The sequence below is a fragment of the Microcebus murinus genome, chromosome 11, assembly GCF_040939455.1.
Source record: "Microcebus murinus isolate Inina chromosome 11, M.murinus_Inina_mat1.0, whole genome shotgun sequence".
Lineage (NCBI taxonomy): Eukaryota > Metazoa > Chordata > Mammalia > Primates > Cheirogaleidae > Microcebus > Microcebus murinus.
In genome coordinates, this window is record NC_134114.1 from 52,740,444 (window position 1) to 52,766,972 (window position 26,529).

At 39.3% G+C, this 26,529-nt stretch overlaps 1 protein-coding gene across 4 annotated transcripts in view; it reads left to right on the plus strand.

Annotated features, from left to right (window-relative positions):
• ARHGEF28 (Rho guanine nucleotide exchange factor 28) overlaps positions 1 to 26,529 on the plus strand; it is a 289,794-nt gene that overhangs the window by 225,556 nt on the left and 37,709 nt on the right. For all 4 annotated transcript variants that reach the window (XM_012783522.3, XM_012783544.3, XM_012783566.3 and 1 more), the window contains 10 exons: positions 953 to 1,200; positions 6,092 to 6,214; positions 7,394 to 7,511; positions 10,509 to 10,763; positions 12,270 to 12,346; positions 16,428 to 16,606; positions 17,649 to 17,740; positions 18,896 to 19,078; positions 22,983 to 23,114; positions 26,115 to 26,215. In XM_012783522.3, the coding sequence (XP_012638976.2) occupies positions 953 to 1,200; positions 6,092 to 6,214; positions 7,394 to 7,511; positions 10,509 to 10,763; positions 12,270 to 12,346; positions 16,428 to 16,606; positions 17,649 to 17,740; positions 18,896 to 19,078; positions 22,983 to 23,114; positions 26,115 to 26,215 (1,508 nt within the window). The remainder of the gene's footprint in view (positions 1 to 952; positions 1,201 to 6,091; positions 6,215 to 7,393; positions 7,512 to 10,508; positions 10,764 to 12,269; positions 12,347 to 16,427; positions 16,607 to 17,648; positions 17,741 to 18,895; positions 19,079 to 22,982; positions 23,115 to 26,114; positions 26,216 to 26,529) is intronic.

Below are 26,529 nucleotides of genomic sequence, written 5' to 3' on the forward strand. Positions count from 1 at the left end.
GAACTTTAAGTTTAATCATTTAAGGAACTGCCAGGCTGTTTTCCAAAGCAGCTGTACCATTTGACATTCCCACCAGAAATGTTTGAGGGTTCTCATGTCTCCACATCCTCACTGACACTTGTTTATTGTCCAGCTTTTTATTATCACTATCAGTGTGTATGGTGTCTCATTTTGGTTTTGATTTGCATTTCCCTAATGGCCAGTGATGTTGAGCATCTTCTCATGTGCTTATTGGCTTATGTGTATCTCTTTGGAGAAACATCTGCTCAAATCGTTTGCCCGTTTTTGGATGTTTTTTTTATTGTTCAGTTGTAAGAGGCTTTTAAATATATATATATTCTAAATACAAGTTCCATATCACATATATGATTTGAAAATATTTTCTCCCACTCTGAGGGTTGTCATTTCAATTTCTTGATGGTGTCCTTTGATTGTGATGCATTGTTTCCCCTGGAGAAACTGGAATTTTAGAGATAGTTCCTGCAACCTGCAATAGAAGGGACCTATGGTTGTCTGCATTGAGGAACTTTATTAATTTAGTTCAATTCAATTCACCAAATTAATTGCATTCCTACTCAATGCAAAAACCAGAGAAAGAAAGAAAACCAGCAGACTAAGTTATATTTCATGGAGCATTTAGTTCCTAGCTGAAGGTAACTAAAAGATGCTAGCTAATTATATTATGAGAGTTTCAGATAATTAGATTCTTAACTATTGGACTTGATATATATATATCCTCTTTTAAAATCTGGAAAAAGGAAAATGGTTTAATATTTTAAAACTTAAATGTTTAGTTAGTGCTAACTTTCATATTGGAAGAAATATTCTTGTTATTCCTAAACATTCCTTCTTTTTTATTTGTGTAACATACAGTGTTGAGTTACTAATTTAGGTTCGAGGATACCTGTGTTTTAAAGCTTGTGTAACACACATTTCTGCTCACACATTTCAGAGCTAATGCAGACAGAGATGCATCACATCCAGACCCTGTTCATCATGTCTGAGATCTTCAGGAAAGGCATGAAAGAGGAGCTGCAGCTTGACCACAGCACTGTGGATAAAATCTTCCCCTGTTTAGATGAGTTGCTTGAGATCCACAGGCATTTCTTCTACAGCATGAAGGAGCGAAGACAGGAATCCTGTGCCGACAATGACAGGAATTTTGTGATCAACCGAATTGGAGATATTCTGGTACAGCAGGTAAGAGTGTTTTAAAGGCCCTGAACTCAGAAACCTAAAGGTTGTCAGACTCTCTACAGTGTTAAAAACCTGTGGAGAAATGGAATTGATTTCATTGTGATTATTTCCGGATGCATTTGATTTTCTTTTGTTTGACTTTGGTCTTCAGGACCGATGGCTGAGAGCTTCTAACAGGCAATGCCTGACTCCTCTGTGTTACAGGACTTGGCTGGATCATCTGTGGCCCTATTGGTGTCCCCACCAGAGTCACAACCATAAAGTAGTCCCCTTATCAAAAGTCTACTTAGACTTTTTGACATGATGAAGTTCTCTAATAATGTGACTCCCCCAGTGGGCCTGTGATGGTCCCACTAATGTCTCCAAGACAAATGTTGGTTCATTTCAGGAAGGGTGAGGCTAATCTATTATCATTAAAGCCTTAGAGTTCATGCCTGGGGGACAAGACAAGCAAATCTCATTAAGAGAAGGCACTTTTTAAGGGGTCAGGATGTTTGAAGCAAGAGCAAGAATATGTTATGTCATCCTCCTAGTAAAACAACAATCCCTTGCTTTTGACAATGGGCACTGTCTCCCTGATCTCTCTGAAGGGGCTCTCCGTTATAAACAAGCTAATAGAGAGGTAGATAATGTGTATTCAGTGACTCTAACATGGAAGGCACTTTTAGGGTGCTTTCACATGTATTACTTCATTTAACCTTCACAACACTATGAAGTAGATGTTATTTTTCCCATTGTATAAATATGAATACTGAGGCATAGAGAAGGCAATGACTTTCTCTAGTTTGTATATCTCAGAAGTGACATAAATAGGATTGGAATCAAAATCTGCTCTTTCATCAACATGAGTGAAGAATATGATAACTTGAGATGTTCATAGTGACATTCGAAGGAAGCATGTACCATCACTAGACTGGAAGTCCCAGTAAGTCAGGGATTCTTGTCTATCTCATTACCACTATATTTCAGCACCTAGAACAGGGCTTGGTACTATTAATATATTTATTGAATGAATGGGTCATTTAGGATAAAAAGAATCAGGAATTCACTTGAATGCCATGTTTAACAGTGGCCTGTAGCACTTGGGAAAAGGCAAGTAGATCCATGTCTAATTGCTTTAGTATGGCTTTCCTTAGGTAGATGTCAAAATGCCATCTTTTCCAAAAATATTAATTTTTGAAGCAGTTTTACCCTGTCACATATAACAATGGTGCCCAATTGTTGGTCTGTATGCTAAAAATGGGGGAGTTAAGTTCATTGATAGAAATAGTTTGAAACACACATAATTTTAGTGCACAAAAACAAAACTTAAGATTTATTGCCTAGTAGCTACTCCTACTTTTACATTTTAAAAATGTAAAAATCCACATTAGTAATAAGTTCCTTAACACAGCAGCTTCTGCTTTGTAGATTATCTTTAAAGTTCTAGACATGTTTGGTCCTCATACTTCACCTGAAACATATGGTGCCAACTAATAGGGCCTAGTTAAGTGACTGTAAAATGCTTTGCAAGACAATTTGAATAAAAATGTCTGAATGTGTCTAAGTGAACTTGATTCTGACTGCATTCCAAAATGAAATTTGTCATTTGCAATCATGTGCATCTCTCTTTCCTTGATACAAATAGCCATGACTTTACCATATGTTAATTCTAATTATTTAAACAATTTTCATTCTTAAGTTACTTTTGGAGTGTTAACTGCAAAGTTGCACATCTCTATTAGCTCTATAGTTATTCAATTTCTGTGGATAAAACAGGGCTTAAATTGAGAACAAAGTTTGAGGAGTTGGATATCATGTATTGTGAGACTGAGTCTCTTGGAAGAATCACACACTTCACCGTTGGGGAAAGAATCCTTGGTATTCAGAGAAAAGGATTTAGGTGTGCATTTGTTTTCTAGTTGTTTTCCTTGCATAGTGGATATGGCAAGGGGTCCCCCCAATGCTACTTTGTTAATAAAGGTGTTTCCTAAGGATTAAATTTACAAAATCCTCAGACAACGGATGTGAGTATGGTGCTCTGTGGGCACAAAGGAAAAGACATGTTGTTTGGGGATGTATGAGGGGAGAGTTTGGATGCTTCTCACATTCTAACTAGGGAGACTGAATATGATCTTAGGAGGCTGGGCTGGAATATGATGTGATTTGTTCGGTGGAAACTCTTGGTATTGGTAAGAAATTGTAACTATGAGGAACACGGTTGGTTTAAGCAATAGTTTCATTGTCTGAAGCTTGTTAAGAATGAGGAGTCCTGTGCTCCAACCCCCAGTGGTTTTGTTTCCATAGGATTGGGGTGGGGTCTGGGATTGGGCATTTAAAAATTTTACTATTCCCCCCCAATGGTAATATCTTGCAAAACTATAATACAATATCACAACGAGGATACTGACCTTGATATAGTGAAGATTCAGATATAATCAAGATTCAGAATGTATCTATGGCCACAAGGATTCCTCATCTGTCCCTTTTATAGCTACACCCACTTCTCTCCTGTCCCCACATCTCCTTTAACTCCTGGCACCCCATTAATATGTTCTCTGATTCTATAATTTTGTCATTTTAATAATGTTATATAAATGGAATTACACAGTATGTAATCATTTTGGGGTTGGCTTTTTTCAAGCTCATCATAATTTTTTTCAATCATGCAGGTGGTTTTGTATAACAATGGTTCATTCCTTGTTATTGCTCAGTAGCATCCCATGGTATGGATGTACCAGAGTTTATTTAATCATTCACTTATAGAAGGCCATCTTGTTGTTTCCAGTTTTTAGCCATTACAAATAAAGCTGCTATAAACATTTATGTATACAGATTTTTGTGCAAACCTAAGTTTTCCTTTTTCTGGGATAAGTGCCCAGGAACCCAATTTCTGGGTCCTATGGTAATTGTATGTTTAGTTTTGTAAGAAACTGCCAACTGTTTTCCAGAGTGGCTGTACACTTTACAGTCCCATGAACAGTGTACAAGTAATTCAGTTTCTCCACATCCTCACCAGCATTTGATGTTGTCACTGTTGTTTTTATTACAGCTATTCTAAGAGGTATAAAGCAATGTCTCATTGTGGTTCAAATTTCACTTCCCTAGTGACTAATGATATTGAACACCTCTGCATGTGCTTATTTGCCATCTGTATATTCTTTTTGGTAAAATGTCTATGTCTTTTGCCCATTTTCTGGTTGGATTTTTGTTTTCTTACTGTTGAATATTAAGATTTCTTTATATGTCTGATACGTGATTGGCAAATACTTTCTCCAAATCTGCAACTTGTCTTCTCATTCCCTAATTTCGATGAAATCCAGTTTGTCAGTTTTTTTCGTTTAAGGATTGTGCTGTTAGTTTCAAATCTAAGAACTCTTCGTCTAGCCCTAGGTTCCAAAGATTTTCTTTTTTTTTCCTAAAATTTTTATAGTTTTATGTTTTACATTTAAGTTTGTGTTCCATTTTGAGTTAATTTTTCTACAAGGCTATGAGACTAAATAGGTTGAGGTTCATTTTTTGCTTGGGGGGAGTCTATGGATGTCTAATTGCTGCAGGACCATTTGTTGAAAAGGCTGTCCTTTCTCCATTGAATTCTTTTGTGCCTTTGTCAAAAATCATGGGGGCATTCTAGATTCCTGTTCTGTTTCACTGATCTATGTGCCTATCTTTCCATATAGCTTTAATAACTGTAACTATCTGATAAATCTTGAAATTAGAGGATTCAGTCCTTCCACTTCATTGTTTGTTTTTTTTTCTCAAAATTGTTTTAGCTATTCTAGTTCCTTTGCCTTTTCATATACATTCAAGAACAGTCTGAATAGTTTTGTCTATATTTACAAAAAGCTTACTGGGATTTTGAGAAGAATTTCATTAAACCTGTATGTTAATTTGAAAAGAATTGACACCTTTACTATCTTGAGTCTTCCAACCCGTGAATGTAGTATAATTCTCCATTTATTTAGAGCTTTGATTTCTTTCACCTGCCTTATATACTTTTCAGCATACAAGTCCTGCATATGTTTTGATAGACTCATACCTAATTTTTTTTGAGTAATCATAAGTGGTATAAGATTCATCTTTTGAGATATATTTACCCCAAACATAGATAAAAAAACTATAAGTAAAGATGAAAAGGCCAGAGATGGCGATAATAAAATTCTAAGTACTTTTCAAGGGTGCGGGTGGATGTGTTCTGTGTACATAAGGCTATCATAGTCTAAAAAATTGGCATTCAAATCATTCAGTTAGTTCTCTCTACACCACCTTATGTTTCTAACTTGATTTCTGTGTAGCGTTTTCTAAGGATATTTTTCTATAAGTCGGGCTTATTGAAACATCCAGCTCACATCTCTATTTCTCTTCATTAGTTAATAAATTGGCACTGGTTTCATCTTAGCTAACAGTAGCCTGCATCTTGATCCACTTGTAATATGCAAACAAAAGTCAAATTCCTTACTAAGGATTGAGACCATGGACATGGTCAGTAGCCAATGTAAATACAAACTACTACTAGTGATTTTTTGGGGAGGCCAGACCTTCCCAAATATTGCCACATATCCTTTCTTCAATCTATAAAAGTATTAAAACTACAAATTTAAATGATAAATTTGCACAAAAGCTAAAAAACAAATGAGAGAGAGTAGAAGACATCAAGTGTTTTTCATTTGGCTACTTGATAGTTGTATTAGTTCAATATAATAGAATCATGTTTGGTTGACCCTTACCACTCAACTACTTTTACTTTAATTTAAAAAGTGTTTGGGGGAAGAGAAGTGATTGTGTTCAGAAATCCCATGATGCTTATTCCTTATTTGCAAAGAACATTTTGAAATATGTAAAAAATTGCATGATCTGTTCTGCATTTAGAACTTACTAAATTTATAAGCCATTATTGAAACGCTATTCTTCTCAGTTTTCAGAAGAAAATGCAAGTAAAATGAAGAAAATATATGGAGAATTCTGTAGCCACCACAAAGAAGCTGTTAACCTCTTTAAAGAACTCCAGCAAAATAAAAAGTTTCAGAATTTTATTAAGGCAAGTATTTTAAAACTTTATTACAAAGTGGTAAACCAACGGAGAGATATAATTTGTGTTTGTTTCTTATGACTTAAACAAGTTTCATATCTAGGTGATGTTTCAGGGGAAGGAGAAGGAAGAGTTGGTGGTAGGTTTGTGGCAAAGATAGAAAGTGTCTTTTTCTGTGTTATTAAAATATTTCTCCTATATCACTTCCTTTTGTGTCTTCTATTTGTGAGATCATGCTCTCCAAACTTCTGAGAATATTTGTCATATCCTGGGAAGCTGTTTCATGCCCTGACAAGTTACATATCAGAAAAACCAAAGTAAAAATAAATAGAATCCACCCAACTTCCATGGAATTAGTTTGAAGCAATCATGACATCATACAATTTCATATTTAATCTCCTAACAATATATCTTAAAAAATTACAATGACATATTACAAAATAAATTAGTGATAATGTTTTGATGTCTTTAAATTTCACTGATTATCTCATATAATTAGATTGCTTAAATCAAGATCTGACCAAGGTTCACATATTGGTTAGACCTCTAAAATCTCTTTCAATTTGAATGCTCTCCCTCCCTTCCAATTTATTTGTTGAAGTAATTTGCCCTATGAAGTTTCAGGGATTCTACATGTTTATCTGCTGTTTTAAGAATGCTACCAGATTCTACCCCCTTTTCTTCCCACATAACTCTGTGTGGAGTGCTTGAAAACTTAAGTAATATCTTGAGATTTTTAGAAAAAAATTGCCCAGATTAGAGGAAACTTTAAGTGTTATAATGAATGATAACAAATGTAGGGAATGACCTGTTGGAGAAAGAAATAGTACACTGCAAACTCATGTTCCAAATCTAACTTTGATTTCTGATTATTTTTCAAAAACTTGCTGTTCATGAATTCTAGCACTTAGAAGTATTAGAACTTTCTGACTTTTGGAATTACCTACAAACACATCAGAGTAACTTGAAACTTTCTGAAATCTTGGAGAGTTAGGGTATTGAAATTAATGACAAAGTATACAGTTTAAATTAACCACAAGGCATCGTTTTAATTAATATTATGTTAAGTCTGAACAGAATTGTACTGTTGCAGAATCTTTATATTGTTAAATTCACACCTACAAAGTAAATACAGGTAGAATTTGTATGTATAAAAAAAATATATATATATATATATATTTTTTAAAGCTCCGAAATAGTAATCTTTTGGCTCGGCGCCGAGGAATTCCAGAATGCATTCTGTTGGTCACTCAGCGCATCACAAAATACCCTGTCTTGGTGGAAAGGATATTGCAGTACACAAAGGGTGAGTTATGACTTCTGTACAAGCATTTGACTCTCTTATTAGTTTTAAATGTAGCTTAATGTCTTAAACAGCTATAAAGGTTTCTGGCCTCTGATTCATAAAGATTTTCATTATGGGTAAACTATTGAAGCCTTAGAATTTGGATTCATTTTAAGGAATTATCTTTTATAATGTAATATAGCTTGGCTAATAGTCTGAATTTCTACAAGTAGCCCAAGCCAAGCAGACTTCTTCATTCTTTGATCCTGCCTTTCCTCTCTATAGTTTCCCTGTATCTGGACCTCCTTAATGTAGCTATCTCTTCATCCTCATCCTCGTCTTCCTATTGCCCTTACAGGAGTCTGATCAAACATGTTGCTATTGATCTTATCACCAAAAGTCAACTTTCCAAAGCAATAAATTATTAGATTGAGAAGGATAATAAGGAGGAGCTATTTTGATCCTGTTCATTCATTAAGTTCCAGGGAGTAACATCTGGCCATCTTTTAAGAAGCTATGAATGCACATGGCTGGACCATAAGCTCCTTGTGGGATCAGTAAGGCCTGCCTCTGGTTTACAGTGGGATCTTCAATATCTAGTGCCATGGCTGGTACAGAAGACCATCAATAAATAGAAATGTATCAGTTCAATGAATGAATAAATAAAAATGTCTAATCCTCAAGCTAGAGTATTACTCTTGAGTAAAAATAATTATTAGGGTGATAGTGTGTTATGTTAACAAGGGCTTGGGTTTGGAATTATGTAACTTGTATTGCCATTATATGTACTTGGCTCTGCCACTCATTAGTTGGGCAAGTTAATTAGATGAGCCTCAGTTTTTTCCACTACAAAATGAGTATAATAATCCTAACCTTATGGAATTGTTGTGAAGATTAAATGAGATTGTCTCAGGAAGTGCCCAGTGCAGAGCCTGTTATAAACAAGGTGCTCAATAAGTGGCAGCTGTTTATATTGTCTTTATTATTATCAGTTGTCTTAGATATAATTAAAATGGTAAGGAGATCTTAAATGCCCATGCTACAAAGCTCAACTTCTTTTTTTTTTTGGAAGGGGTCAAAATAGACATGAATAATTTATTCTTTTCATTTTTTCAGTCACATTTACAACTAAGTTCAGGCAGGAATGGTAGTATCTGTTTCTTATGTCCCATATTTATTGTTCCCTATAATTTAATATGCAAGAGAATATAAATGTATAAAAAGAAAAGTCTCATAAATATTGTTCTCAGCAAAAGAATGCCAACAAAATTAAAGCTTTTTAGTTTGTATTATGTTTACATTCCCTTTTCACAACACCTCAAAGACTAAAATCTGCTACTCCAAAGGTCAGCCCATGTAAGATTCCTGGTAGAATAACGATTACTGGACACTGTGTGTCAGAAACTGCAAGTGTGACTTATGGCTCCTTGGGCATGGTTGGCATGGTATCTGGTCAGTACCAATGGCCAGTTACTCCCTGGGCTTCTGGGGACATGGGTTCACATGGCTCTCTTATGGCAGTGCTCCTCAAACCTTACTGGCCATGCCCTTCACCTGGGCATCTGGCTCACATCAGATTCTCATTCAGTAGGTCTGGGATGAGGCCCAAGGTAAACACTTCTAACGAGACTCCTAGGTGAGGTCAGTGCTGCTACTCTTTGAGGAGCAAGGCATGGTAAGACAGTAATTTGTCCCTAATAATTTGTCCCTAAAGGTCGAAAGACTTTGAGCCCTTTCTTGGCATTAGCCCAGGTCACATGAAGCTCAACTTTGACATTTTCTCTACTCAGCTTTCTTGTCTGTGACATATGGTCTTTAGATATAAACCTTTCTTTGGAGAGGAGGGGCTCAGTGGGGGTGAGGGAGGGTGGAGTGGTGAGTGTATTCTCTGGCAGGCAGTGAGAAAGGATCGTCCATACAAAAGATGGGTGTCGGGATCTGCTCCTTGAGATTTTCTGATAAAACCTTCACGCATCTATTATGACATTTAGAACCTGGAAATGTTTAGACCTTTTGGAGGACTCATGCCCTTTCCACTTGACTGTTATTTCTATGTGTTTTTTCTTGTTAGTCTGGGAACCTTTGGTTTATCTGCCAGTTTTTCTTTTTTCCTCTCCTTCTAAATACCTGTGACCTCCTGAAACTTTACTTTTCAGTTCCAGTCATCTCAACAAACATTGACTAGGTGGTCTTTATCATCAAATAGAGAAAATAGCTAAATTCATTTCATTTGTTCCAGAAACTCCTCCACAGTATTTTCTTAAGCTAATCTAGAGATAAGAACAGGTGGCCAGTGTTTTAAAGAATGACAACTGAAATCAATGATTATTTGCTCTTGGTATGAGCGTGGACAACTTACCCATTAGGCACAATGCCTAGAAAATAATTTCTTTTACAATCAGAAGAGAAAAATTTTAGGTCAAGGAAAGTGGCTTAAATTATAAAAGTAATATATTCATATTTATGCTAAGGCAGTTATAAAATATAATTTTGAGTATCATTTTTGTGGAGGAAGGGATCCAGAAAGGCAAATTAATCTAGGGCCGTTCAAGTCACACTGTGGATCTGTTTCTGAGAGGACGCTGGCTTGGACCCGCAGCTGGGTTAAGTTCTAGGAAACTTGGCGTGGGGGTGACTTGATTACCTATGTCTGAGTAGGTAGGAGGAAGGCACAAGTTAGTATATGACACATTCCCTGCTCTAGGAGGAAGGTCAGACCCATTCCTAGAACTCAGACATCTTATTGTGAGCTGAAATACATTTAATAATGCAAATCTTTTATAATCAAATATTTCAATGGAGTTTGTTTTTTGGGGGAGGGAGGGAGAAGGTGCAGAGTGATAGTATTGCAATTGAATTTATTCCAACTTTTTCCTTATGGGAATTTTGTTATTTAGATGATACATTTAAGTATATTTAAAGACAAGTATATTTAAGTATATTTAAAGAAAAAATTTTTGTCCTTAGCACTCTGGTTTATTATATAGTGTTTTTTGTTTCTTTCTTTTTTTCATGCAGAAGGAACTGAAGAACATAAAGACTTATGCAAAGCTCTTTGCTTAATTAAAGACATGATTGCAACAGTGGATTTAAAAGTCAACGAATATGAGAAAAACCAAAAATGGCTTGAGATCTTAAATAAGATCGAGAACAAAACGTACACAAAGCTCAAAAATGGCCACGTGTTTAGGAAGCAGGCACTGATAAGTAAAGAAAGGACTCTGTTATACGATGGCCTTGTTTACTGGAAAACTGCCACAGGTCGTTTCAAAGGTACTGCAGCTCTACCAGACCAACTTCTCCTCCTTTCATACATGTTATTCATTTAACAGAGGATAGATTTTCAAAAGAAAAATGTTTCAGAACTGCAGGCACACATACACAAAGCTTTGTGAATTTCAATAGTTAAAACATAGACAATGATATAAATCTTTGGTGAGACTTTGCTGCCCCAAGCTAAAACCTTTATGTATATTTTATGAATTTGCAAGTTTATGATGTCTAAAATCAAAGGAGCTGAGAGTTCTGCTAATTGTTGGCACGGAAGTATTATTCTGGCAAATGTGTTGTGTTGAAAGCAAGGCAGTACACCTACACACTTAGGGTCTGTTGCCTGCCAAGCCAGCCTAGGGGCTGTCAGACCGTGGAGGGGAGAAAGGAACTCTGAATGTCATCTTTGTTTCTGAGTAACAGAATTCATCCATTTACATGCTGACGCTGGTGTAACTCCTCCTCGGTGCTACTGTTTGTTAACGGGCATGAACTTGACTCTGTTAATCTGGTTAGACTCTAGAGCAGTTTATTCCAACTCTTAAGGACTGATTATGTGGCACATTGCCTGATGCAGGCTTTCTCACCCTGGCCACACACTAGAATCACCTCTGGAGCTAAAAAAAATTTGCTGATGCACAAGTCTCCTCCCAGAGATTCTGATTTTCTTGATGTAGAGATGAAGCCCCAGCCCAAGGGTTGTTGAAAAGCTCTTCAGGTGACTCTACCCTGCAGCCAGGGTCAGAACCACTGTTTCTAGCACTTCATCTTAATAACGGTAAGCAATGAGAGGGAGAGATGGTTAAATTCCAGTTACTCAAAGATCACCCTTGAGAGGATGATCAAGTTTTGATGGAGGTTACATCTAATGTCTGAAATGGGATTTGTTGATCAGCATCTTACAATGTTGTAATTGACAAAATATTAACCACAGTCTGTAGATCTATTACTCCAAGTCATTTCCTCTTTATCCATTTAGTAGAATCAGTTTGTTAACTTTATGTTAGACTGTGTAGTGAAGATGAGTTGTGTGCAATTTGTAAGGGAAGTATGGAATCTTAAACCTCATTCAGATCTAGATGACACAAAATAGCAGGTTTGCATATATAATTCGAGGCAGAAGCCGCCCTCTTACATATTTATAAGCACTTTTGCCCCCTAAAGCTAAGGGCTTGCTGCATTCTGTTAGAACTTCCTTTTTCTTGAATATTTATCTTCGGTTTTGAAAGCTACTATATTAAATTTTGCTGCTGATTTAGCTATAGCTATACCTGCAGTTATATACACACAAAAATGCACATTTAAACACAACTTTCTCCTAAGTTACCTATAGCATATATCTTTGGCTATCATCATGCAGGTGTTTTTATAAAAAGTTTTCATAAACTTTCATAGTCTTTTTATTTTTATTAAATTTATTTAAATTTCAAGTATGAAATCAGAATATTTAATAAAGGTGTTTGAACTTTAATTTCCTTCATTAATACCAGTAATGTTTTTTCTTTGAAGATATCCTAGCTCTACTTCTAACTGATGTGCTGCTCTTTTTACAAGAAAAAGACCAGAAATACATCTTTGCAGCCGTCGTAAGTATTTGACCATGTGATACATTTTACAAAATAGGTTTAATTACACATTTCCTTGAAAAATGCCTGAAATTCCTAGTGAAATAAAATGGTTACAGGCAAGTATTAACATATGCTTCTGCTATATTCCCATTATTATTTGCGGTTGCAGTATTTAGTAACAAGCCTCTAATTGGGTTGAATTAGTGTGATAAATGCTGATTTATCACAGCCAGTGCTGGTAGTCAGCTGGTCTAGCAGTTTAATTGTGAAGATATTGGAGCCCTTTGGTATCAGTTTGTGAATAGGCACTTCCTTGATCCCCCAAGTACCTCCTTGTCATCTGGCTATCTTGATCTTTCCTTTAGAAACCCCCTTCTCTTGACCCCAAACTTCCCTCCCTCAGACCTAGCAACTAAAGTGTTAATGCTGGGTGCACTGGATCACTCCCAGAACCTGGCAGTCTCCATCCCCATTGCCCTTGCTATATTGTTTGTTAGCTCTGTTCATAACTGCCATGGCGTTCCTTCTGCCAAACAAGAGAATGCCATCCTGCTGTCTCAAGTTTAAAGAAGATTCTTTCTTATTTTTACTGGCTACTAATGGCTAAAGGTGTTCATGGAACATTTATCTTTATACTATCTAAGATTAAAATCTCATTGCCAGCACATAGAATTGGACTAGCAATGAAACCAGCATTTTACAGCATTTCTTACATAGAATCTGTGTGTTCCAAAATGACTTGGAGAAGGAAGATGTCAGCAGTGAACTCCCTGTTAGCATCATGGAGCTTCAGGCCCTGTTAGAGGAAAGAATCCAAAACACAACACCAATGAGGGCAGTATAATGGTGGCTCTCTACAACGCTGGTGTTTATCATCCATTGGGTGATAGGATATTTGGGCGCCATTAGCAGATATCATTATTTCCAACTTGTTTTGTAAATTCAAAGCTTAACGAAGCTTCGGTTATATTGTTCAGAGAAAACAAAGAAGCAAGTCTGCCCAGTGGTGGGATTCTGGGGGCAGGGTTACATCGTGCCTTTCTGTGCTTGTCAGGTTGACTTGAGAGCTGCCTTCATCCTGTTCGGCACAATGATGCTGAGTTGTATAAACCGCAAAGACCTTTTCACAGAACTATAGTAGAGGATAAAAAGAAACATTAAACAAGAACCCGTGTCCCCAATCCACTTGAACTGTATCTATTGTAAATTTCATGAAAACCGACTGATCTGTCCAGTGGCCTCTCTGTGCTATCATCTGGTATGGGACATAGAGAAAAGAAGTGGGAAGGTGCTCATCATTTGCTTAACCTGTGGGATGATGAGGGCCATGCTGGCAAAGGAAAAAAATTCACATCACATCTTTATAGAAACCAATGTTTCTTCAACACCAAAGACCTGAAAGAGAAGCAAATTCTGCTTCTTGGGTGGTATTACAGGCTAATGTCCTACTGATTGATCGTGAATTAGACATAGTGTAATATTGTGGGGAATTGAGGCGTTCTCTAGGGGTATACACATATTGGATTTTCTTGTTACCACCCTAGTATTTTAGAACATTATCCTCACCCTAGTACACACAGGTGAGATTCTCCACTTCTTATGCCCTTTAGAAAAAACTTTAGTGGTTGTTTGTCTTGCTACATGTTATGGAAAACATGATAAGTTTGGAAATAGCTAGAAGATAAGCAGCTGATAGCAGCAAGAGGATGGAGTAGCATCTCTGTAGGAAAGTTTTGTTTTGTTTTTGTTTTTAAAGAGGTCTCAGTAGGAAATGAGAGTAGTACCCAAACCCATACAATTTATAGGAAAAAATATATGTGTTCACTAAGTCCTAGAATACTGAATCTAGGAGGAATCTCTTGAACATCAAAGAAGGTAATTTCAAAAGGAACAAATAACAGACATAGTGAACACATAGATCTGCAAGTTCAAGTTCAAACTATGAAGCAGATCTTAAGAAAAGATCTTAAGATCTTTTCATCACAATGGAATCACTCACTAAAAAATCACAAAATGGATAGCAGGGCTAGGGATTGCAGCTCCTTTTCCTCTTCCCCTACATCAGAAGTCTTCAACTCCAAATTCCTGTAGGGGTTGGGCAGGAAATGTAAATGAGTGAACTCAAACAGAGTTGGTATGAAGGAAACAGTACAGTGGTAGGGACTATAGTAAAAAAGTGAGTACACACCTGTCTCAGAGAACAGGGGTTACTCAGCTATAGCATGGTTTTAAATGAGAATATGGGCCCACCATTGCAATCTTCTACTTTTCCCAAGAATCCAGAAATCTAGAGTTTTTTAAAAAGTAGAATCACCCAGTTTTTAAATTCAGAAAATTTATTTTAAAAATTTGTTTATTAAATGCCATGGCAACAAACAAAACATCTCTTCAGGCTGGTTGTTTGACATCTGTCTCCAAAGCAGACAGATGTGTGACTTCCCTTCCTGGAGATTTAATTTGAATTTTTATTCATCTTTAGTGTTTGTGCGTGATTATTGTGAACACTGATGGACATGTCTCTGAGGCCTCCTAGTCTGAGGGTGATAGAATGAGTGCTACTTTCTACACACTTACCTATTCTTCACTTTTAAAAGATCTTATCCTGCCACTTCCTCTACCCCAGAAACACTGATCAACTGATTCCAATCATTTTACTCTTGCTCATGTTTTAAGCAAGTCAAACCCACTCTGCCTTTTTATTTACAGAAACCATTTACCTTGTAAGCTGAGGAAGCTAAAACTGTACATTGAGTCAGGGAAAAGAGATAAGGTCTTGGAAAGCAGATTCATAATAGAATAAGGAATATCGACAATGCTCACAGGATCTTGCTAATTAGAGAGGGCAGTATGTGAACAATTCTTCCACAAAGCTGACTTTGCTTGCCTTTTCAGAGGCAGAGCACAGGCCTGGGTAGACTAGTGGTCTTGTCCCATCACGTTTTTTCTGGTGCTACTCCAAGAAGAGTGGGGTGAGGAGCTCTCTGGTTATTCCCTGGCACACAACATCAGATATGCTCAAGCTGTGTAATGCTGGGGAAGCTACACGCCAGCACCAAAGAGTCAACACTTGAGGACAGAGTGGCATGTTCTGGATCAAGGCGTCACTTAGTCCACGAGGCAGACACAAAACCACCCAGTGCAATGAACTCTATAAACAGTGGTGGAAGCCACAAACCAAAGAAGATTTTGCATGTTACCCGCAAAACTGTTCATTCCGAGGACATTTCTTTTGGCCATTCTTTCAACTGCTGCCACCTAGCAAGTCAGTGTTATCAGTGTTGTGTTCATTTGAATCCCCTGTGCTTAGAAGGAGACATGGGAGGATCACAGTAAATGCTTGTAGAAGAGGGACTTCCATCGTGGCTTGGCTGCCAGATTGTAGACTTTCTTCCTATTCCCTTCTGGTAGAATTATGTAAAAGTAGTTCTAACTGCTGACATGTTTTGAGTGCCTACTGTATGCAAGGCTATGCACTAGGCATATGAAGATGAATTAGTCCCATTCCCACCCACGAAGGGCTCATCTGGTTGGTGAGAAGAGGCCTTTGCGGTAGACCTCTAGAAGCTGTGTTACTGTGGTCTGCATGACAACAGCAGAAGAGGTTGGCTACACCCTACCTATTCTTACCTTCCACTTTTACAGTCTACCTTTGGTTTCTAGACTTCTGTTCCTATCACCACCTTATTAAAATCGCGTTGCTGTAAACCGCCTAATCCAATGGACTCTTTAGGTCCTCCATCCTTCTCAGTTTCTTTGTGATTTTTTATACACTGTTTCCTATTCTATGCCCTCCCAGAAAAATTCCTCCTTCCTTAACTATGGCATTTAGATAGTTTTTTCTTCTCTCATTCTGTCTTTTTAAAAGTTGCCCTTTTAAACCACTAATTCTTAAGGACCAACATTCCCCTAAATCCTTTTTCCTTCCTCTCTTCTCCATACCCTCTCCATTAGAGATCTTACCAGCTTCTGCAGCTCTTTTGAAAAGGTTGAAAGTGAAAAAAGAAAAAAGTACTGTTGCTTTCTTTAGCTCATGTTTTGTGAGAGCCTTAGAGGTTAGATAGGATGCTGTTTCATCTGCACATTTTTCTGTTTTATGTAGGATCAGAAGCCATCGGTTATTTCCCTTCAGAAGCTTATTGCTAGAGAAGTTGCTAATGAGGAGAGAGGAATGTTTCTGATCAGTGCTTCATCTGCTGGTCCCGAGATGTATGAAATTCACACTAACTCCAAGGAGGAGCGAAACAACTGGATGAGACGCATCCAGCAGGCAGTAGAAAGGTAACATTTCTGTCCATAATCTGTGCAACAGACTTGTTCAATTGGAAACAATATTCTAACCATGTCTCCTCTGCACGAAAACTTTCCTCTGCCAGAGTGGTCTGCTCCCTGCCCCCTGCCCCCGCCTGCGATAGCCCCTCATCTCCGGCCTTGTCCTCCGCACCTCCCTGCATGTAACGCCCTCGCCTCCCTCTGCCTGCGTGAGCCCCGCCTGGCTTTGGTGCAGCTCAAGCCTCCCCTCCTTCGTGAAGACCTCTTCAGTCCGAGTGGTCTCTCCTTTACCTGAAATCCTTTAACACCTGCTCTCTAAAGCATTTACTTGGTACTTGTCATATACTGCTCTGTTGCTATTACCTTTTTAGAGTGTGTGTGTGTGTGTGTGTGTGTGTGTGTGTGTTCGTTTAATTAGATTGGAAGCTCCTTGAGGGCAGGGACCGTGTCTTATATTTCTCCTAATACTGAAGAATCATTCAATAAATGTTGCTAAATTGGTGGATCTAAGTGTTCTAAGTCAATTTATTCCTGATTGCTTGTGCAAGGACAGTTTTTATAAATGAGAGCACAAGGGTGGCAGTGATCATTCTTAACAATAATTTCATTACTTAGATCTTGAAGTTATAGAAAATTCCTCCTCCTCCACTGCACCCCACCCGATCTGGCACCCTGTGTTTATCCCCTACAACCCTTCCACTCTACACCATTAAGAATAGAAATTCCCAAATGTAGAGAAAAGCAAAACTTTTTATTTTAGTTATACTTAATGCCAGTGTTGGTATTGTGTGTGTGTGTGTGTGTGTTTCTTTGTGCTTGTTGGAATATTTAAGTCATCCTGTACTGTTGACTTTGAGGGCCATGTTATATTACGCAAAGTCATTTATGTATTCAAGAACACCAAGTATCTTGGCCAGGGAGCATGATGAATTCTGTGTTGAATTTTTCTCCTTTATGAATATTCTAGTGCCAAGGTCTCATGTTTTTCTAATGAACCTACAGATACTTAGATTTAACTTTAGTTATGTCTCTTGACTTTTGTCTTTTAAAGTTGCCCAGAAGAAGAAGGGGGAAGGACAAGTGAATCTGATGAAGAAAGGAAGAAAGCGGAAGCCAGAGTGGCCAAGATTCAGCAATGTCAAGGTAGAGTGCAGGGACTGCTGGCTCCCTGGTTGTGTGCTGTTCTCCTTGGGCATTAGGAAAGCCCGTGTCATGAACACAAGGTTATGACTAACCAATTAATTCTGTACACCTAAGGTTCACCCTGACCATCCTCCTTCCACAAAAATGTTTGCACTAGAAATACTCGAGTAAGATGACTTTCTCTCCTCTTCCACCTTAGTGATTAAAACATATATAAAAATGCACGTGACATATATGAAATAATAAGTGTGAGCCGAGTGATGCAGCTGAGCATTGGAATTGCTGATGGTTTGATTTTAGGTCCCAACACTGTCATGGTCATCATGGTATGACTTTGGACAAGGAACCCAATAGGTCCAGCTCTCTGTTTCCAAATCTGTGAAGTACAGAAATGAGTTTGGTGATTCTCCACTCCGACTTGACAGTAGAATCACTTGGGGGAGGTCTTTAAATTACTGATGCCTGGGCCCCACCCTCAACCCTTGGAAACAATGTGTGGGAGGTTGGCTGTCGATTCAGTATTTTAAACTCTCCCCAGGTGATTCCGGGGTACAGAGATGATCGAGGATTCCTGGATTAGATGCTGGGTAAAGTCCCTTTGAGCTTTAAGAATTTTGTAACATGTTGAAATCAGAGGAAAATGATGCATGCAAAGATTGGTCAAACAAATTGGATGTTTAGAAACAAAAACGTAAATTGGCATGTTTGGTTTTGACCAAAACTGGCTGAAGCCTGAGTGGTTTCAGGCCTTTGCATTGTTTTCTCTTGCGGGTATTCACTCATCATGGACAATGCCGTCTCAATTTTCATTCCTGAGCTTGATGTTTAGTCTTAATGGAAAACAGCCTGAATAAACAAAGAATAGCTTTGCAAGTTTTTCTGGAATTAGGAGAACGGGAAAGAAACCTTATTTACAGAAAAGAACATGGAAGCTGAGAGAGTTGCTAAGGCCATAGTCACTTGCTGGAGGCCATAGTCACTAAGTGGAATAGTCAGTATTTGAACCTGGGTCTTTTCCACCTAACAACCTGGGCTTTACCTTTTAGATCATACTGCTCACTGATTAGCAACATCTTTATCTTAGAACTTGGGTTTTCATATCTGTTGTTGTATTCATGTAAGTGATAGCCTCATATGGTAAATACTATTTCATAGAAACACTCACTAACCAAGACCAACAAATTTGCACGTATTTGGAGGAGAAGCTGCGTATCTACGCAGAGCTTGGAGAATTGAGCGGATTTGAGGATGTCCATCTAGAGCCCCACCTCCTCATTAAACCCGACCCAGGAGACCCTCCCCAGGCAGCCTCATTACTGACAGCAGCACTGAAAGAAGGTAAATTGCTTTGAAAAGGATTTGGGTTGACAAATTAACAAAATGTCTGTTGAACACCTACTATGTGCCATGCACTGTGGTCTTGGTGCTGAGGATACAGCGGAACAAGACAAAGTCCTTACTGTCCTGGCACTTATATTCTAGAAACAGCAAAATACAAAGAAATAAATGTGTCAGGTTGTATCAAGTACTCTGAAGAAAAATAAGCCAGGTAAGGGGACTAGAGGGTGATGGAGTTGGGGCAGCTCTATTGTAGATGGGGTGGCCGAGGGGGGGGGAGCCTCTTTGATATAATGACATCTAAGCAGACGTGAAGGAAGTGAGAAAGCCGAGTGACATCTGGGGGAGCATGTTGCAGGTGTAGGGAGCAATGGGCACTTGTCTGAGGAACAGCAAGGAGGACAGTGTGGGGAGAGTGCATGAGCATCGTGGCGGGCGGTAGCAGGAGATGAGTCCAGAGTTAACAAGGGCTCAGACCACATGGACTGAGCTGTGGACTTGGCATTTCATCCTGAGTGGCAGGGAAGCGTGCCAGAGTTTTGAGTGGAGGAGTGACTTGATTTGTGGCTTGAAAGAACCCTTCTGACTGCTGTGTGGAGGACAGACTTGAGGTGCCGAAGTGCAGATGTTGGCAATAACTAGGTCTAGGGTGTGACGGTGGCAGGTGGTGGTGGCTGAGGGAAGGTGGAGGGCAAGATTGCTGGAGATGAGAGAGGCCAGGGAGAGGAAGGATAGTTCACAGAAATGAAAGGACCAAGACTTTTGACCTGATTAGTGTCAGAGGGAGGGGAGAACTTGTGCCAGTGCTAAATCGTTCAAGGAACACAGGCAAGGGGCTGGGGGTCCACAGATGACAAACAACAGGGAGGGGGGATGAGTGGTAATCTGGGGGCAGGAGCCTCAAGGGAGAAAGGAGTTTAAGGGAGCAATGGGGATAATGGTCTGGAGGTGACAGTAGGAACAAAGGGCTTGGCAGATCGAATAGCCACTGCCTGAGAGAGTGGCCGGGAGGAGGGTTGGTCAGTTACAGACCACAGACTACACCTGTCCCACCACCTGTTTCTGTCAATTTAGTTTTACTAGAACACAGCCACACTCACCTGTTTGTGTTGTCTATGGCTACTTTTTCCTACAGTGGCAGAGACGACAGTTTTGACGGAGACTGTACAGCCCATAAAACCTAAAACATTAACTATCTGGTTCTTTGAAGAATATGTTTGCCAAGCTCTGGTTTAGCATCTCAGAATATTAGGTATGGAAGAGAATTTAGAAATCATGGGATCTGTCACTTTATGTCACAGTTGAAGAAACTGAGGTCTTGAGAAGGACACAGAGGTTGTCTTACATGGGGTTCCCCGATAGAATCATCCATTCGTGAGATACTCACTGACATCAAACCTGTGTGTTGTTGGTGGTGCCGAGGAAGCAGCAATGTTTTCATAAACCTTCTAATGAGGGAAGATGGACAATACTCAAGGAAACAAGATTACTTCAGAAAGTCATGCGAGGCCGGGCGTGGTGGCTCACGCCTGTAATCCTAGCTCTTGGGAGGCCGAAGCGGGCGGATTGCTCAAGGTCAGGAGTTCAAAACCAGCCTGAGCAAGAGCGAGACCCCGTCTCTACTATAAATAGAAAGAAATTAATTGGCCAACTGATATATATATAAAAAAAAAAAAAATTAGCCGGGCATGGTGGCGCATGCCTGTAGTCCCAGCTACCCGGGAGGCTGAGGCAGAAGGATCGCTGGAGCCCAGGAGATTGAGGTTGCTGTGAGCTAGGCTGACGCCACGGCACTCACTCTAGCCTGGGCAACAAAGTGAGACTCTGTCTCAAAAAAAAAAAAAAAAAAAAAAAAGAAAGTCATGCGAAAATAGGATAATGGGATTAGGATGAGATGAAGGCTTTGCTTTAGGGAGTTCAGGGATGACGTCTCTGAGGAGGGTGATTTTTGGCATGAGGATTGAGAGATGAGAAGCAGTCAGCTGTCTCGAGATCTGGGGAGGACCATTCCTGGGCAGAGAGGAGAGGTAAATGCAAAGTCCCTGAAGCTGCAGTGAGCTTGGCATGTTCGAGAAAAGTAAGAAGACCACGGTGGCAGAAGTCAGGGGAGACTGCGGTGAGATGAGGTGGGTGGGCTGGGACCAGGTCATGGGAGGGCATGGTTTATACACACACACACACACACACACACACAGAGAGAGAGAGAGAGATGTTATTCCAAATGTGATGGGAAATCACTGGAAGCTTTTAATCATGGGTGTAGTATGGTCTCATTTATGTCTTAAAAAGAAGGCCGGCTGCTGAATGGAGACCAGGTTGGGAAGACCGGAGTCTGCCTAAAGACCTGTTAGGAAGCAGTTATAGGAGTTGAAATGACAGAGGTTGGTCTAGACCAGGGATATTGGCAATGGAAGTAGAGAGTAGATAGATTCAAGGTACATTTTAGAAATAAATCCAAAAGGATTTTCAAATGGGTTGACAAGAACCAGTGACCTCCTCATTATCCTTGATGAAGCTTTGGTGGAATAAGTCACCCACTCTGGATTTTAGCCAGTGACTTTAACTTCCTCCCCCACCAAAACTTCCACTAACACCGAGTTGTAAGTCCATCTGCTTCCATTTCCCTGGCCCACTGTGCTAGAGGTGCAGGGTGCAGGGTGCAGTGGTGGCCCCAGAGCAATGGCGGTGTACTGCAGGAGCCACGGGTTGGGTAATCGACCCTCAGTCATTGGCCATGCACACCCAGCTGAGAGATATAGCAGGGACTCTCACCTCTGCTGTAAGGGTGATGTCATCATCTCCCGACAAAAAGACAGTTTGGCAGTTCACATTGAATGGTCTCCCTCGGTCTTCTCTGTTGGACTGTTTTTCTTCCCAAATTTCTCCTCTTCTGTCTCTGCCTCTTGGAGAACCTGCATCCTTCCAGATCCTGCCCAGTTTTTACCTCCTTTAAAAACTTTTTCCTAATCCTACTAGCTAGCATAACTCTCCTGTTTATCCGTGTTACTGTAGCCTTTACGATGCTCTAATAACCAGATGATAGGACTAAGAACTGACCACGTGCTGCTCTGTAGTGTAGTTAGTTGTGTATAACTTTCCTCCTTCCAATCTGGGAACTGTCCTTATTAGTTACCAAGTGCCCAGTAGCCCCTAGAACAGAGTGGATGTTCGATGAGTATTTTCAAAATTGAATCATTGAGCAAGTTGTTTTAGAAATATTTGTAGAGTCTTCAAAATTATGCTATTCTACATACTAGTTGAATATCTTTTATTGTAAACAAAAACTTCGCCCGCTGGGTGTGATGTTTCCTAAGCTGGCCTAAGCTAAGCTTGGGATCCTAAGAGTAGTCTTTGGTGCTTGTGTAAAATGTGAATCTCCTCTTCTCCTCTGGAGAATCAGGTCCAGTAAGTCTAGAGTGAAGATTGGGAATCTGTATTTTTAAGACTAGTTTGGGGAAATAGTCCTTTGAAGGATAACTAATATTTCTAAATAATAGGTTTTAAAATACTAATGTCTGATATGGTATTTGAATTCATCAAACTATAGGAAGTTTTTCAGCATATTAATGTACTGAAAGTTGCATTTGAGATATTTTTATATAGTAAGTGCATATTTTTTATTGAGTTAATTTTCTATCATAAAATGATGCTAAAAGTTTTGTTCTAGATTGTAGGTCTGTACATTTTTTCTGTAATGGGCCAGTTAGTAAATATTATAGGATTTGCAGATCACATAGTGTCTAGGATATATTTGTGTGTGTGTGTTTTAACAGTCCTTTAAAAATGTAAAAATAGTCCTGGGCTGTATAAAAACAGGCATAGGCAAATTCAGTTTTCCAAACCCTAGTGTAAACTATATGCATATATCTGTTTTTTAAATTTATTTTTATTTTTCTATTCTTAGCTGAGAGCCTACAAGTTGCAGTGAAGGCCTCACAGATGAGTGACATAAGTCAGTCACCCGAGGACGGTTGTGGAGAATCTGTCCTGACGGACACACACACTTCTCACGATGTCCCAGGATCGCCTACTGCTTGTAAGTGAAAATGCAGGCCCTGGCAATGAGCCTGCACACCATGCCTGGAGCTTAGAGTGGTCACATAAACTGAAGGCAGTGATTCTGTCCCTATTTGGAGGGGACTTAATGTATTTTTTTAAATTAGAAAAAAAAAACTTTAGAATAAATGTGCTAGCCATAAATAAATATTATATATAAAGTAATGACACTGATATTCCAAGGACAAGGACCTAAAGAGTAATTGGTGGATTATATTGCTCTGTTCTCATCCGAATGTTATACCTTCAACAAACCCTACCCTACCTCATCTTTGATATGGTTTATTGAGTACAGTTTTGAAAGAACTTTTTAACTTTTTGTTTTAAAAGTCCCTGCAGTCTTTTGGAGAGTAAGTGCTTAAAACTTAATCTCATACACATCACCTGAGAAAACAACCCAGAATATGGAAATATACACACATTTCTCTCTCTCTCTCTCTCTCTCTCTCTCTCTCTCTCTCTCTCTCTCTCTCACCCACACACACACAGTTTGGTGCTGCAGTTAAAGACAGAAGTGCTGGAAAATTTCTTGATCATCATATATTTTATTTCAGGTCAGAATTCATTTATTAAAACACCATTTCAATATATTTTAAATACAGAAAAATAAAATGTAGAGAATTGGTTTAGATTCAGAACCCGCTTACACTGTTACATGTATGGTTGTAAGCTAAACACTTAGTTCAGTAAAGGTTTCTAAGGCATGAGCATGAACAGTATATTTTTCATCCTGCAGGGGTGGTAAAAACCTTACTTCCCTGACTCCTTGTGTGCAGAAGGTAACATGTCTTTAGTAACTAGAGATTGGAAGGTTAAATTGTCTTAGAACTTCTTTAACAACATCCTTTGGTTAATTAAGATATATAGGAGCTATATAGCTTTTTAATTCTATACATTTTTTTTTTTACCAGCACCAATAATTATTTTCCCCTCTTGAGTTCTGCTTTATCTAATCCTGGGTTTCTATTTTCAGAATGTGCACATATGTTTTTCATTTTGGCACAGCCCAGATTCATCAGGGGAGTTGTACTGCCCTGGGTGATTTCCTGTTAAAAGAAGAACCTCATTATGCCATTGAGGAAGTTCTATCTAAAAATACATGCAGGGATCTGCTGCTGTCAGCCTCACCCCAGGGACAGCTGGGGAGGCTCCGCTCCTCTCCTGCAGCTGCCCGGAGCGTGCGGCCGTACCTTCTCTCCCTTTAGGCCAGGCAACGAAGCTTCTCCCGTCTGTGTCCGCATCCCCCATGACTTGGGAGAGTTCCAAAGGGAAACTCCTGGCATTTGCTGGAACTGTTGAGGGCCTTTTACAGACTGGTCTGATAGGAAGATTGAGGTAGAAGAGAGGTACAGGGGCAGGTTGGTGGGGTCCTGTACCCCAAAGGCTACCTCAGTCCTGGGCTGGATTGCAACATGGTGCTACAAGAGTTTGATTTTCTTCGTAAAGTTGTTAAGGGCAAAAGATTATTCCTAAAGGAAGGTTAATAACTGAATGAGTCAGTTCTGTCCTTGACTTTGAGGCCCAGGTCCTTCCAGATCAGGCTCATGTCAGTCTGAGGCTATCAGTAAGGAAAGTCCTCTGTATTTAGTCCTCAATAGGCTAATCAGATGTGGAGTAGAATCTACAACCAGTGAAGCTCTGTCCATTGGAGACCCTCTCGCCTACCCTGGAATTCAATGCACGGGCAGGTCTGTGTTCCATCCTCTGCCTTCATGTGGAAGAAAGAGAATGGCTAATTCTTTGGTAATGCCTTTGGCATTGCTATAAGAGTTAAAAATAGTACCCAATAGTAGAACCGTTTTTTGAATGACAGAAAAATCTCTATAAAATGTCTCTTAACTATAAGTGAATAAGTGTTGATCAGCTTAGAATGAACTTGGGTTTTAGCTGATATCATTTGAAGCAGTTTGTATTTAGACAAAAACTTCTTTGTATTAGAAGAGGCCTTTGGAGTCCTAGAGGACTTCCATTTTCCAAAGACATAGTATTTTTATTAATTTAAAGGATTAAAAAAATCATTTCCTTTATTTGAAATTAGGTTTCAAGATGACTATGAATAAAAAATTTTTATAAACAGTGTCACAGAGTGAGTATCTTATTTTATCAGGGTCCTGAGTAGACATGGTTCCAATGAAATTCTATGTATGAAAGGGCTTTGAAAAGTCTAGTTTTCATCAGTGCAAGGCGGGTCTAGTAGAAGTTTTAACCAAGTTCGCATGGGTAAAGAAATAAATAAAATTCTGCCAATGGAGAGTTAATGGATGAAGTGAAATTTGTATTTGGTACTTAAAAATATTTCTGGGCTGGGTTTCTGTGTCTTCATAGGTTAAATGTACAGAATTTTATAGTATTTGTGAAGCATAAGCAAGAAATGTGAGAATAAAAGATATTTGGAAATTGTTAAAAAGTAAATCACTCAGAGATAGGGATAGGTTCTCCATTTGTGTGACTATGAGACCATAAAGTATTAGCCATCTCCAAGCCGCCTTAGAAAGATGTCTTCTCCCTCCTGCCTTTGAACTCTTTCTTCCTCTAAACCTCTCGTAGTGGCCACAGGGAGCCTTTCTACAGACTCCAGTCCGCCAAGAGACCTTGCTTTTGTTCTACAGCACCTGCTTGACATTTCACCCTCCCCAAGAGGCAGTTTCCTATTAAGTGAAAGCGAGGTGTAGAACCTACCCTCTATACCACAAACAACACACGAGCACGCCAGCGCGAGAAGGAAGTGAAAAACAAAAAGAGGAGTGACCACTGATGCCGTTTGTCCGTGTGGTATCTCTTAGCGTGTAAGCCCCATGAGGGCAGGGACTGCGTGCTTTGCTCTGTGCTGTGTTAGCACCTCATCAAAGAGGGTTTGATATGTATTATCTTGTGATGTTTCCTATTTCAAAAACACATGTCGGCTGTGTGCGAGAGCCCAGTCGGCTGGCTGATGTTTGATACTGTCCTTTTTGTTTCTGTCTCGATGGTGTGCTTCCAGCACTAGTCACAGAAGGGAGAGAAGGAAGAGGCTGTTGGGATGTGGATCCCGGGATCCAGGGTGTGGTAACCGACTTGGCGGTCTCTGATGCGGGGGAGAAGGTATTGTCCACCGATTTGTTAGTAAAGAGCACGGGTTACTGTGTGTAATGAAATGGCCTCAGGTCCTGCTCTGCAGCGGGAGTGACTGGGAGGAGAGTGCTTTTCTGCATTGTTCTCAATGGATTGAAATAATCATATTGAAACTTTCTAACTTATTCCTTCTCCAAATGTGCTTGTCCTTCCTGTGTCGTGGAGGTGTAAACAAAGAAATGATTGGAAAGTCATTAAAGCAGATTGAAAACTCTCGCGTGTGTGTGTGTCTGCGCTCTGCTTTCCGCCCTGCAACCCTTTGCTTCTCGCCCACCGTGTTTGGC